This window comes from Oryctolagus cuniculus, chromosome 7, assembly GCF_051225735.1.
Source record: "Oryctolagus cuniculus isolate XC-2025 breed Fujian yellow rabbit chromosome 7, ASM5122573v1, whole genome shotgun sequence".
Lineage (NCBI taxonomy): Eukaryota > Metazoa > Chordata > Mammalia > Lagomorpha > Leporidae > Oryctolagus > Oryctolagus cuniculus.
The window spans coordinates 78,926,112-78,941,391 of NC_142873.1; the positions used below are offsets into that span (position 1 = coordinate 78,926,112).

At 40.6% G+C, this 15,280-nt stretch overlaps 1 protein-coding gene across 8 annotated transcripts in view; it reads right to left on the bottom strand.

The window, feature by feature from the left end:
- The window catches only part of RPAP2 (RNA polymerase II associated protein 2), a 96,886-nt gene that overhangs the window by 33,295 nt on the left and 48,311 nt on the right, over positions 1-15,280 (bottom strand). For 6 of the 8 annotated variants that reach the window (XM_002715864.6, XM_017346087.4, XM_070078038.2 and 3 more), the window contains one exon: positions 14,786-14,854. In XM_002715864.6, coding sequence (XP_002715910.3) covers positions 14,786-14,854 — 69 coding nt within the window. Of the gene's footprint in view, positions 1-14,781; positions 14,855-15,280 lie in introns of those variants that run through there. The other 2 variants (XM_089300368.1, XM_089300365.1) reach the window with 1 other exon arrangement.

Below are 15,280 nucleotides of genomic sequence, written 5' to 3' on the forward strand. Positions count from 1 at the left end.
AGTCTTTAAGTCTAGTAAGGGAGGCAGACATTCATTAAGAAACCATACAATTAAATATAAAACAAGACAGCACAAGTGCTAGGAAGGACAAGTACATAGTTGTGAGGGCCTATTAATAGAGACATTTGATCTTTAGGGAAGGCAGAAAAAGTTTCTAGAGGAGGAAATATTTCCTTAAGTTCTGAAGATGAAGAGGACTTAGCCAGAAGTGCCAGCAGCATGGTTGGATAGAGAGGACCTTCTGGACCTGCAACCTAAGGTGGGAGAGAGTACGATGAGGAAGGTATGAAAGATGGTCAGAGTGGCTGCATGGGGAGAACAAGGTAGGGTGTGTAAGATGAACCTGGAGAAGAAGGAGTTAAACTATCCAGGGTCACGCAGGACACAAAAAGAGGTTTTCCTTTAAGAGCAATCAGAAGCTTCCGAGGCCTGGTACGAGGAAGAAGACAGGATCAGATCCGACTCCCTGTCTCTGCAAGACTGATCTTCCAAGGCACAGGCTTCGGAATACTCTGCTCAGAACTTGACTGATGTTCACTGCCAACTGAATTAAGCCTACCTATCATTAAAGAATCTATCTCTACAATAGACTCAACCTTCGTTTGCAGTTACCTCATACTCCTGACTATACCTCTTGCTTTTTTTCATGCTGTAAGTACTTCCTGGAGTGTTCTCATTTCTCATTCTAGAAATCTGTTGGCTTTTGAACCCATCACAAATTCCACTTTCCATCAGGCTTTTTAGATCCTGATTCAGATATTTTATTTCTTTGAACCCACAATAGTTTGTGTTTCTGTGCTGATATCTAAATTCAGTTTTTTATTGCAGTTACTTGTGGACATGTTCAGCCCCCTGCTCCAACCTCTAGTGCCTGAAAAGTCTGAGGACAGAGGACTTTTTTTTTTTTTAAAGATTTATTTATTTATTTGAAAGTCAGAGTTACACAGAGAGAGAAGAGGTAGAGAGAGAGAGAGAGGGAGAAGAAGAGGGAGAGGGAGAGGGAGAGGGAGAGGGAGAGGGAGAGGGAGAGGGAGAGGGAGAGGGAGAGAGGAAGAGAGCACAGCTAGAGCTGTGCCGATCCAAAGCCAGGAGCCTCTTCCAGGTCTCCCATGCACGTGCAGGGGCCCAAGGACTTGGGCCATGTTCTACTGCTTTCCCAGGCCATAGCAGAGAGCTGGATCCAAAGTGGAGCAGCTAGGACTAGAACCTGAGCCCATATGGGATGCCAGTGCTTCAGGCCAGGGCATTAACCTGCTGCGCCACAGAGCTGGCCACCAGAGGACTTTTTTTAACCTTTATATTCCCTACATAGTTTTACCCAGAGTGCTACTCAAGAATCATTTAGTGGATATTTCTGAGTATAATTTTTAAGTATTTAAAACTTTTCTGTTGTCCGGCGCTGCGGCTCACTTGGCTAATCCTCTGCCTGCGGCGCCGGCACCCAGGTTCTAGTTCCGGTTGGGGCGCCTGATTCTGTCCTGGTTGCCCCTCTTCCAGGCCAGCTCTCTGCTGTTGCCTGGGAGTGCAATGGAGGATGGCCCAAGTGCTTGGGCCCTGTACCCGCATGGGAAACCAGGAGGGGCCGGCGCCACGGCTCACTAGGCTAATCCTCTCCTGCGGCGCCTGCCGGCACACTGGGTTCTAGTCCCAGTCGGGGCGCCGGATTCTGTCCCAGTCGCCCCTCTTCCAGGCCAGCTCTCTGCTGTGGCCCGGGAAGGCAGTGGAGGATGGCCCAAGTGCTTGAGCCCTGCACCCCATGGGAGACTAGGAGAAGCACCTGGCTCCTGCCTTCGGATCAGCGTGGTGCGCCAGCCGAACCAACGGCAAAGGAAGACTTTTCTCTCTGTCTCTCTCACTGTCCACTCTGCCTGTCAAAAAAAAAGGAAACCAGAGGAAGCACCTGGCTCCTGGCTCCTGGCTTCAGATCGGCGCAGCGCGCTGGCTGAAGCACGCCAGCCGTGGCGGCCATTTGGGGGGGGGGTGTGAACCAACGGAAAAACGAAGACCTTTCTCTCTCTCTCTCTCTCTCACTGTCTAACTCTGCCTGTCAAACAAAACAAAACAAAACAAAACAAAACAAAACAAAAAACACCACTTTTCTGTTATTATGTTGATGGCTGCATCTACACTGATGTACTATTATGATGCTCCAGTACATGGATGTCGGTGTCATCTTGTCAGGTATACATGGGCTCTACTTACTGCTGGTTTTCATGACATGATGTTAAAAGAAAAAAGTCCAAACAAATTCTTTAGCATGGAAATCGGGGAGACAGTGTGTGGCACAGCTGATCAGGCCACTAATTGTGATGCTGGCATCCCTAATGGAGTGCTAGTTTGAATTCCCAGCCACTCTGCTTCTGATCCAGCTTCCTGGTTATGTGCCTGAGAAGGCAGCAGAAGATGGTCCAAGTGTTGGGGACCCTGGCACCCACGTAGGGGACCAGGACGGAGTCCGTGGCTCCTGGGGCTTTGGCCTGGCCTAGAACTGGTTGTTCAGTCTTTTGGGGAGTAAAGCAGTAGATGGAAGGTCTCTCTGTTTCTCCTTCTTGCTCAGTCACTCTGCCTTTCAAATAAATAAAAAATAAATCTTAAAAAAAAATCAGAGCTTCAAGTAATGTGCCTATCAATCCTTTAGCAGACAGTCAGCACTATCCCTGAGAAGAAACTCAGGTAACTTTCGAGTACTTGGTTTAAAAAAGCTATAACAACAGACACTTGGTATTTTTTATCAATGAAAGAAAAAGAGAAGAGGGAGTAAAAAAAAAAAAAACCATATTATCTAGAATCACAAATTTAAAAAATCCTTAGATGAGATTTGAAAAAAGAAACAGAAACTTGTAAAATAACTTTTTGATTTACTGATGAAACTTATTCCCACAATAAAATGTAAAAAAAGGGCCACTGTTGTCACGAGAATTCTATAAGCAAAACAATTTTAAAATATATTTGTGCTCTTCATTGCCTCTAATGCTGAGGTCCTAAACCACTCCATTTCCCTTGGCATCAGGGAACGTTGCTTCCTTATGTTTCATATACAGAGCAATATAATGTCAACCAGAGTTTGCAGTAGACGGTGAGGGAATCTTGGCTATGTTCCTCCCAATTACTTAAATGAGCACTCTGTAATCTTTCAGCAGAAAGAATGACTAGACATATCATCCAAATGTATTTCTTTGCCAAGCTTAATGACTAAGATACCCAGTGTCACCATGGATCCCTTATCAGCAAAATAAAATTGTCTCCTATGCTAAATATACTACTTCCCATTTTATCTTTCAGTAGACTTTGATATTCCATATTAGAACCATCTCCTAATTTTTTTAAAAATATTTATTTATTTAGAAGACAGAGTTACAGAGAGAGGTAGAGACAGAGAGAAAGAGGTCTTCCATCCACTGGTTCACCCCAAAATGGCCACAACGGCCGGAGCTGAGTTGATCCAAAGTCAGGAGCCTGGTCTCCCATGTGCGTGCAAGGGCCCAAGGATTTGGGCCATCCTCCACTGCTTTCCCAGGCCCAGGTGCATTAGCAGGGAGCTGGATTGGAAGTGCAGCAGCTGGGACTCAGACTGGCGCCCATATGGGATGCTGGCACTACAGGCCAGGGCTTTAACCAGCTGCATCACAGCGCCAGCCCCCAGTTTCCTAACTTCTAACACCTCATAGTTGAATCTGCACTGCCAAGTTAATTTCACTTGTGTTTAGTCTAATGCTTCATAATCCAATGAAAAAAATACTCACTGAGATTAAGTAATTTGTGCAAAGTTATACTGCTTTTTAGGGATAATAATGTGATACAGTCTAGAATGAGGCTGAGTTCAGGATCGCTAAAGACCCTCATATAGTTAAAGATGTTCTCATCTGAGATAAAGGAATTACATTTAATTTTGAAAAGTTTAATAATTAATTACAAAAATTAAAGTTGCATTTAGTTTTATCTTAGGCACAAAGCCAAAGTCCCAAAACTTAAAAACCAAAAGCCATGTGAGGCTGGTACTAGTAAGAACTTCTAAGAGAAACAAAGTAAGTAGAAAAGAAGACTATTCCATGAAGAAGTATGTCATTATGGGCTTTCCACTTCAGAACTATTATCTAGCAAACTGAGATAAAAACTTTGATTATAGAAGATGAGGATTGCCAAATAAAATAAAATGTTTTTCTTATAACAGATGGTTTATGCCCTGATGATGTTTGCATTTAATGCTCTAAGATTACCTATTAATAAGGAAGCAGGGATGATTTTCATTGATATTTCTAATTCAAAAGAAACAAGCTCTTTGTAATTCACTTTGTAGTGGTATATTACAGGTACGTTTGTTTAAAGGGCTGGGTTGTAGTGACTTTAAAACTTTATATCTAAATCCTGTTCGCAACAGATCTATAGAGCAGTTTTGTAGGTGAGTGTTGGGAAAGCTTTTCTTCATAATTGTTGCTATGTAACAGTTCTTTCAGAATATTGACTCTAGCTTCCCTCCACCCCATGTTCTCAGATTGAAAAGGAATCAACCAGAGAAATCCACACACAATGGTTATCAGACTTTTATAATGCAGAACTCTGAGCCTGCCTTTAAGCCTTGTGTTTCCTGTCTTTCAGGGGGCTCGGTAAGGATGTGAAGATGGCACGGGTGGATCTGGGGAATGTTCCTGAAACTGAGGCTACGTTTGGCAAGGACTAACTGCTGCTATTACCACAGCTGCTGCTACTTGTGATGGGAAAGCAGGAGAGCATATATTTTTGCTGAGGACATTTGGTGATTTTTAATATGGATCATGGCCTGAGGTTAGGGATTCTAAACTATTTATGGAACAACAATAAATAAATAAATAAATAGAAATAAAAATAAAAAATTGGGATCAGCATTGTGGTGCAGTAGGTTTAAGCCAGTGCCTATGAGGCCTGCATCACTTACGAACATTAAATCCCAGTTGCTCCACTTCTGACCCAGCTCCCTGTTAATGCGCCTAGGAAGGGAGCAGAAGATGGCCTGAATACTTGGGCCCCTGCCATCCATGTGGGAGATCTAGATAGAGTTCTAGGCTCCTGGCTTTAGCTAGCCCAGCCCTGGTCATTATGGCCATTTCAGGAGTGACTCAGTTATTGGAAGCTCACGCTCTTTCTCTTCTTCTCTAAGTCTTTCAAATAAATAAATAACATAACTCTTAGTAAAAAAAAACCCTAACATTATAAAGTTGCCATAGATACAGGAAAAATTACTATAGAAAAGAGGCTTTGATTAAAAACTTAATCAAATATTATTTCTTTAGGAAGTATCTGTATTCTCACATTACTCTGATGGCTGAGGGTAAATTTATTTCAATGAAAAAAAAAGGTTTGGTGAATACAGAAATAATCAAATCACTGTTAATCCTCCATAAATATGCATATATTTAGAAACTGCACAATGACAAAGGTAATGGGATAGTAAATATCATCAGGTAAACCAAAGATTTAGACAAGCAAGCAAGCAAAAAAAATTTTGTGGATACTGAGGAAGTTGAGGGACATACCATTAGGTACTATTCAGACATATTTACACAGTCTCAAATTCAGTATTATAACCTTTTCCATCTCCATCACATACATATTTTGCATATGAGATAGAAATTCCCAGAATATAAGCAATTGTTATTACAAGTCCTTGAAGGTCTCAAATCAATTAGAATCAGTATATTTTAACTTTTGGAGCCCCTAAAATCACTGTGAGTGTGTGGTCAGCTGAGCTGGCTTTTAAGGTTCAATCTTTGGAGCCCTCACACATTACTAGTAGAAATCGAAACTGGCATATCTGCTGTGGAAAACAGACTGGTAGCTCCTCAGAAGGTTAAACACAGAGTTACCCCATGGCCTAGCAATTCCACTCCTAAGTACAGACCCCAAAGGACTGAAAAAGTATGTCCATACAAAACATTTGCACACAAATGTTCATAACACTGTTATCCACAATGGCCAAAAAGTAGAAACAACCCAAATTTATCAACTGATAAATGAATAAACAAATGTGGTATGTCCATACAATGGAATATTATTTGGCCATAAAAAGTAATGGAGTATTGTTATAACACACTATAACAGGATGAACCTTGAAAACATGTTAAGTGAAGAAAGTCAGATACAGAATGCCACATGATATATGATTCCACTCATATGAAATGTTCAGATTACAGTAAATCCATAGACAGAGAGAGTAGAATACTAGTTACCAGAGGGTAGGAGAAGGGGAAATTGGGACTGAGCTTTTACTAGATACAAGGTTTCTTTTTGGGGTGATAGCAATGTTTCTGGAATTACTGCTGCTGAATGAACAGCACAGTGAATAATCCCAAAAACCAGTGAATTGCACATTTAAAAATGGTGAGTTTTATATTACATAAATTTTATCTCAATAAAGTTCAATTAAATATAAAACTTTCATAATTATAAGAAAATATCTTAAAAATTTCAATGATCTAATATGGTCTCAAATGTCCTGAAGTAAATTTGGAATGTTAAGATAAAGACTTGGGAATACTTTTGAATACCAGTAAATTTCTAAGGAAACATCTCTTTGCTTTTCATAGAATGCTCACAAATTTTTCTGAAAAAATTAGTTATGGGCAGGCTTTAAAAAACCAGCCTCCTGAGGCAAAAGGCCTTAGTCACATCTTTCCATTCATGCCTGGTAGCCCCAGGGAAGTGACTCTCCAGAGTGTCTGTCTGTATGATGGTTACCTAAAGTGGCTGCCCATGTCCAGTGATGGCTTTTGTTTAGTGATCATGGTCAAGTTGAGCTTGTTTAAATACCATTTCCCAGACTTACATGCTACTCCCTGAACGACGGGAATACTCAAAGCTTTTAGAGGGAATAAACTATTGCATGGTCTCTGCTTAGGAAGTGGGCCACAGTTCACTGGAAACAGCCAGTTCAGATAAGCAAAATGAAAGCAGACATTTTTGGAGATGGTTTGAAAGCTTTCCATTAGAGAACATCAAGGGCATAAAACTAGGCATAACATGTCTCCATGTTAGACTACTGCAAGTCACTTTACCCCCTATTCCTGAGTGGGATGAAGTAAGTATTCACCTCTTTTATTCTTTGACCAGATAATTTCCATGGAATGTAACACCTCTCTCTCTCTCCCCGGCCACCCATTAAGAAGACAGTTGACTTCTATGCTACAATTAACCACAGACCACCAGAATATAAAGCAGCGGCCTGTTTACAAAGGTTCTGTGTTAAACCTTGGTAAAAGAGTTATATTTTAAGTACAAGCCATTTTGAGGAAACTTGATTCCCATTTCTGGCAGGGATTATGAAGGCATAAAGCTTCTTTAGCTGCCAGCTTCAGTCTGGATCATTCCTATGTTTCTCAGCTTTAAGGCAACATCAGAACAACTCCCTCCCGCTTTGTGTTACAGGCTCTGGTATAATGACAGAAATCAAAGATTGAGGAGGACTGAGAGTAAAGGGCAGAAGAATAGGACAAATGGGACAGAGCTGAAGGAGGTGCCCCATGGTTTTAAAAATCTTCTCAAAATACTAGTCAAAATTTCTCAAAGAAGCTATTTTCATTACTATGTTCATGATTAAAAATGATTCTTCACTTTCTGGTTTTCTATATTGTGGGTAAGATGGAAATTATGAAGAATATAAAAATGAATATATGATACCCTATGATCGCCATCACAAAATATACTCGTATACAATTCATTCTTGTGCTTTCTGATTGGGTATACAGACACTTCAAAATATATAAATACATTAACAAGTTTTACACAGTAGAGTTTATAGGTACTAAAATACTTATAGAAGACTATATTTATACACATTTTTATTAAAAATCATGCATCAAAGACTATTGAGAAAGCCTAATATCTTACTAGGGTATATTAATAAATAAGGGAAAATCAGATACAATGCATTATTTCAACACATAGACGTTTTCCAAGAACAAAACCTGGGGTTAAATGTAAAGCCTGATAAAGTTCAACTGAGATACAGTTATAACCAGTGCTAAAGCAATAAATGTCAGCAATTACCAGGAAACTTTATTGCATTTGTAATCAGTTCTTTAAAAAAAATCAATTTTCATTATTATAGATATCATGTGAGGAATTTAAAGAGTTTTATATAGAGAAGAAGAGACACACACAGAGACTGATCAATCTTCCATCCACTGGTTCAACCCCCAGGTGGCTGCAATGGTCAGGCTGGGCCAGGCTGAAGCCAGGAGCTTCATTTGGGTCTCGCATGTGGATGGCAGGGACCCAAACACTTGGGCCATCATACACTGCTTTTCCTAAGCCATTAACAGGGAATTAATTTACAGGGATTAAACCAGCAGATAGAAAATCTTTCTCTTTCTCCCTTTCAAATAAGTAAATCTTTTTTTTTTTTTTTTTTTTTTTTTTAACTAGTGGAGCTGCCAGAACACAAACTGGTGCTCACATGGGATGCTGGTGTACAGGCAGTGACTTTACCTGCTAAGCCACAACACCAGCCAGGAAGATTTTTTTTTTTAAAGATTTATTTATTTATTTGAAAGGCAGAGTTACAGAGAGGCAAAGGCAGAGAGACAGAGAGAGAGGTCTTCCATCTGCTGGTTCACTCCCTAGATGGCCACAATGGCCAGAGCTGCACCAATCCAAAGCCAGGAGCCAGGAGCTTCTTCAGGGTCTCCCACATGGGTGCAGGGGCTCAAGGATTTGGGCCATCTTCCGCTGCTTTCCCAGGCCATAGCAGAGAGCTGGATTGGAAGTGGAGCAGCTGGGACTCGAACCAGCGCCTAAATGGGTTGCTGGCCAGCTAAGCCACAGCATTGGTCCCAGCCAAGAAGATCTTTAACTGTTAACACTTTACTAAATAAAAATGGGAGGATTCAACAGATATTCATTTCTTCTTTCTTAAGAAATTTATATTGCTTAAATTCTGCTTTCAAAGATCTTTCTATGTGCTCTTGGCAACCAGTTAGGGTCTGAATATGCAGTATATGTATCAATAGGGAATGGGTGTCTAGCCTATGGTTAAGAAGCTCATATACACAGAGCACCTGCCTTCAATTCCCAGCTCTGGCTCCTGACTCCAGCTTCCTGCTAATGCAGACTCTGGGAGGCAGAGGTGATGACTCAAGTAACTGGGTTCCTGCCACCCATGTGGGAGACCTGGAGAGCATTCCTGACTCCTGGCTTTGGGCCTGGACTCAACCCAGCCCCAGCCATTGTGTGCATTTGGGGAGTGAGCTAGTGAATGGGAGTTCTTTCTTATTTTTCTATGCCTTAAATAAATAATAATTTGAAAATATCAATAAATGTTACAATTACAAGTCATTAAAGTCTATTAGTGAGAAATGTAAATGAAGTGGGACTGGGTCATGTTATACACTCACATTTAGCTGGATTTCATTAATGTAGTGATTGGGACAGCACTGTGACACAGCAGCTTAGGCTGCTGCCTGTGATGCCCACATCCCATATGAGTGCCAGTTTGGGTCCCACTTCTGATCCAGTTCCCTGCTTATGGCCTGACAAAGCAGTGGAGGATGACCCAAGTGCTTAGGCCCCTGCCATTCACGTGGGAGATCTAAGATGGAGTTCCTGGTTCCTGGCTTTAGCCTGGCAGAGGCATGGTGGTTGCAACCGTCTGTGGAGTGAAACAGCAGATGGAAGACCTCTCTCTCTACCTTTGCCTTTCAAATAAATAAATATATCTTTTAAAAAAATGTATAGTAGTTAACCATAACTAACATTCTTTGAACAAATTTCTTTCTGAATTATATGGGTCTAAAATGCCCATCAACATACAGTGATAAATGACATGTTGTGATCCATTTTTTTTTAACTGTTAGTACATCAGCAAAAGTAAAAGGGTACCTCATAAAGCTTGTGAAAAAGAATTATATTGGTGAAAAAGTTTATTTTGGTGAAAAAAAAAATTAGAAATCCGTGCAGTGATTTCAGAATATGTATTTTGACCCTTCAAACAATTGAAGTCACCAAGAAAAGGGGATTTACTGGGGCCAGTGTTGTGGTGTAGCAGGTGAAGCTGCCACCTATGACACTGGCACCCCATATGAGTGCCAGTTTTTGTACTGGCTGTTCCACTTCCGATCCAGCTCCCTGAAAACATGCCAGGAAAGCAGCAGAGGATGGCTCCAAGTACTTGGGCCCTTCTACCAAGTGGGAGACCCAGATGAAGCTTCTGGCTCCTGGCTTTGGCCTGGCCCAGCCCTGCCCTGGCCACTGTGACCATTTGAGGAGTAAACCAGTAGATAGAAAATCTCTCTCTCTCTCCCCCTGTCTCACTTTCAAATAAATTAATCTTTTTTTTAAAGATGATTTAGTGCAAAAATATCTTATTTACTTTTAAAAATATAGATGTGAAGATTCAAAAACCCAGCTTTACTTCTGTTGTTAAAGACTCTGGTGTTTTGGTTGAAATGTTGACTAGATGAGTTAGACTCGAGCCATTACCATAACATACCCATATATGTACATGTAGAGGTGTGTGTATGCATTCCTTTGTAAGTAGTTCCCAAGAGGAATTTTGAAAACAGCTTTGATGCATTTAAAAAATGATAGTAATAACAAACTTCTGCAATATTCATATACAAATAATAGTACTATAGTATTTTGAACACATTATCTCATATTCTCATATTCAGTGACAAAATTACCATTCAGAATTTACCTTAGCTATAAAGACTTGTTTTGGGGGCCAGCAATGTGGCACACTAGTTCAGGTGCTATTTGTACCCCTCACAGAAATGTTAGTTTGAATTCTGGCCACTCTACTTCTAATCCAGCTTCCTAAAGTGCCTGGGAAGACAGAAGATTGCTGAGTACTTGGGTCCCTACTACCCACAGGGGAGACCAGGATGGAGGGCTCCTGGTTTTCACCTGGCCTAGTCCTGGCTGTTGCTAGCATTTGGTGAATGGGCCAGCGGACAGAAGATCTCTATGTCACTCTTTTAATCAATCAATCTCTTTTTAAAAAAATGATTTATTTATTTATTTATTCAAAAGGCAGAAATACAGAGAGATCTTTTATCTGCTCATTTATTCCCCCAAATGGCTGCAATAGCTGAGATTGGGCCAGGCCAAAACCAGGAACCAGGAGCTTCACCTAGTTTCCCATGTGGACACACAGGTCCAAGCACTTGGGTCATCCTCCATGAGGATGCTTTCCCAATGAGCTGGACTGTAATTGGAGCAGTCAGGACTTGAACCGGTGCCTGTATGGGATGCTGGCACTGCAGGCAGAGGCTTAACTTTCTACACCACAGCACAAACCCCATAAATAAATCTTATAATAAAAAATGAATTTGTTTTTAATGTGAGTACCAGAAAATCCGACAAATTCTAATTACAAAACCTTCACTAGAACTTTGAGAGTAGATACAAAGGTTTCTGAATAATAGAATTAATTATTTAAAAAAATACTTCTACATATGCCTGGATTCAGTCTTAATGGCAATACGCTATAGGCTGAAAGGTGGAGTTGGTGCTCCTCTGTGGTGCCTGAGGACTCCATATTTTCACTGTAAGGCTCTTCATCCAATGCCTTCTCTAAAAAGTAATTAAGAACTAAGTGACGGAAAGGGGTATAAATTTGAAGTGTAATCACACTATATAGTTTTAATATGATGGGTATATTTTACTGGAGTGATACAAGGACAAAGTTGAGGATGAGAGGAAGCATCAGTTGAGCCACAGATACCCTGGGGGTCAGAAATATGAAAAGCTAATGGGGACTTTCTGAGAAAAGAGGAAATAAGAAATAAAATAATACGGGGGCAGGAGACAAAAGCTGCAAAAGCTAATAATTAAAGAATAAGGAGTTTCAGGTAGTAAAGATACAGAATGGAAAGGATCTGTAAGGAGGGCTTACAGCAAAAGTTAGAATTATAAGATTTCAATAGCAAAAACCTAGGAAGCACCATCTGAGTTGATATTTATAGTAACCACATTTTTTTTTTTTTTTTTTTTTGACAGGCAGAGTGGACAGTGAGAGAAGAGACAGAGAGAAAGGTCTTCCTTTGCCATTGGTTCACCCTCCAATGGCCGCCGCGGCCAGCGCGCTGCGGCCGGCGCACCGCGCTGATCCGATGGCAGGAGGCAGGAGCCAGGAGCCTTTCCTGGTCTCCCATGGGGTGCAGGGCCCAAGCACCTGGGCCATCCTCCACTGCACTCCCTGGCCACAGCAGAGAGCTGGCCTGGAAGAGGGGCAAAGGGACAGAATCCGGTGCCCTGACTGGGACTAGAACCCGGTGTGCCAGCGCCGCTAGGCGGAGGATTAGCCTAGTGAGCCGCGGCGCCGGCCAGTAACCACATTTTTAAAAAGAAGCCCAAAGGGCCCTAACTGGAACGGATTTTAGTTGTCCAGGGATCAAAGGTACCAATGACTATAAGAAAGGTTAGATCTAGCTTTAGGGGCTGGCGCTGTGGTGCAGTAGGTTAATCCTTCACCCGTGCTGCTGGCATGCCATAGGGGCACCAGTTTGAGTCCTGGCTGCTCCTCTTCCGATCCAGCTCTCTGCTATGGCCTGGGAAAGCAGTAGAAGATGGCCCAAGTCCTTGGGCCCCTGTACCCATGTGGGAGATCCAGAAGAAGCTCCTGGCTTCGGATTGGCACAGCTCTGGCCGTTGTGGCCACTTGGGGAGTGAACCAGCGAATGGAAGACCTTTTTTTCTGTCTCTCCCTCTCACTGCCTGTAACTCTACCTCTTAAATAAATAAAATTGGGTATTATGAAAGACAAAGAATGCAAGGCAAATGACAAAAAGTAATACCATTTATTGCCACAATTTCAAGATTGATTGCACGGTAGAAAATAGCTATCTAAGATGTGTACAATCCTTTCTTAAAAAAATATTTATTTATTTACTTGTAAGGCAGTTACATGGATGGTAGGGGTGGGAGTGGGGGAGATAGCTTTCTTCTGCTGGTTCACTCCCTAAATGGCTGCAGTAGCAGGGCTGGGCCAGGTCAAAGCCAGGAGCCAGAACTACATCCAGGTCTCCCACATGGTGGTAGAGGCCCCAAATCCAGTGCTCTCCCAGGTGCATTAGCAGGAAGCTGGATCAGAAGCAAAAAAGCTAGGACTTGAACCAATGCTCCTATATGGGAAGCCGGCACCAAGGGTGGCAGCTTAGCCCGCTCTACCACAAGGACAGCCTTCAATCTGTTTCTTGAATTCAATTAAGTTACTATTTTTTGAGTCACTGATCCTTGAAATCAGAGGTTCCCTATATTACATGCAAAGTTAGGAAAGTCAAATAGTGTATAAATGGACTAGTAAAGCATTCGGTATTTTGTGCTACATGAGTGCCTCTACTAAAATCAAATACTAGAGGTTTATTTTTGTATGTAATAATCATATAAAATGTTAATGGTAGCCTTCATTATTTCATTTTCCACACTTTTTCTGTTTCTTGGTACACTATATGTGGCAATAGTTCAATACAAAAAAATGCAGGATTTAATGTGTCCTTGATTAACAGCTGCTCATGAAGATAATAATTCCAGTCACTGGCTTAGAAAGCAAGATTCTGAGATTACTGCTGGGCCTAAGCCTCTGACTTGTCAACCAAAAACGTTACTTCCTCTTTAGTATAAAGAATTACAGAAGTATAGTTAAACAGATGTCTATGAGGGTTTATTAGCAGGCGTACGATATGGTGGGTGAGCAGAGATACTGATATTTTCTTTGCCAGTGACCAAAATATTTACAAATTTCATAAAAATAGAAAGAACTTTCTAAAAAATTAATAAGATCTGTTTCACAGATTACCAACTCAACCAGAACACTGAATAGTAGAAATGACAAAAGATTTGTTCCTATAGTTGATAAAAAATTTATATCAGGGCATTCAAGTAAAGTTATTTTCTGTGTTCTGATTTAATGAATCATGTGAGTTGTATCTGGTTGGGTGACACAGATTCTGGCTCACTGAAGCCTACTCTAATGCTTCCCAGCACAGCCTTCCTTGGGACAGTGAAGCCAGAATAACATGTCAGACTGAAGTAAGATCAAAGAAAGAGAAAGCAGGGCTGGCAATATTATGAGGTTGACTCTTAACATTTCTTGCCCTGTGATTGTCTGGGAAGTTTGCAATGTCCTATGGGCTTTGATGACCTAACAAGGACCAAGAAGCAACAGTAATGCAATAATGACTGGTCCTCCAAAGGTTTTTGCAATTCAAGCTGAAAAACACTACATTTATTAAATGGTTTAACCCTATTGAAAAATAGCCTTAGAAACCACTAGTGGTTTCTTAAAAGGTGGTTGAGTAGTAAATGTTTTATATACACTTGTTCAGTAAGCATCTATTTTAGGCCTTTAAATTTGTTAGATTTTAAAGTATATATTAATTTGGAAAACAAAGCTTATCTGATGCTATTAATGATAAAATATATTGAAAAATGAAAAGCACTGAACATGTAAAAATGTAGATGTAAAATAACGAAGCACATCAATACATTAATAATAAAATAGACTGTTAAAAATGAAACTAAAGGAAAATATCTCTTTCAAAAGATAACAACAAATAGTATTTGTGACAAACAAGGTCCTCAGAAAAAACAAAGCTGGTAAAACATATAAAGAAATGATTAAAGCTTATCAAAATAAAATATAATTTTACATGAAAATTTTTTAGATATACAGGAAAGAAAAATAAGCACAAAATAGACATATGACATTTTCCAAAAGAGAAGTTGTTTACAAAATCAGTGAACAGCTTTGTTTTTCTCTAATCAAAATCATTCATATTTAGCATTTAGAGTTAAAATCTTAAAGAATACTTACAATGACAGCAACACCATAGCAATTAAAGTCCATTCTGCGGGTTTGTGTATAATATTTCTATTTGTTAATCTGGAAGATAGTAAGATAAAATTAACTAAGTACTGCTACATTTAAATAAGTAAACCTTCTATTTCTGGATAAAATGATATTTATGACAATTTGTGTCTAAGAAGAACTTTTTTTTTTTTAAATTATTTATTTATTTGAAAGTCAGAGTTACACAGAGACGAGAGGCAGAGAGAGAGACAGAGAGACGTCTTCCATCTGCTGGTTCACTTCCCAATTGTCTGCAATGGCCAGAGCTGTGCTGATCCAAAGCCAGGAGCCAGGAGCCTCTTCTGGGTCTCCCACGTGGGTGCAGGGGTCCATGGACTTGGGCCATCTTCTACTGCTTTCCCAGGCCATAGCAGAAAGTTGGATTGGAAGTGGAGCAGCCAGGACTTGAACCGGAGCCCATATGGGATATTGGCACTGAGGTGGTGGCTTTACCCATTA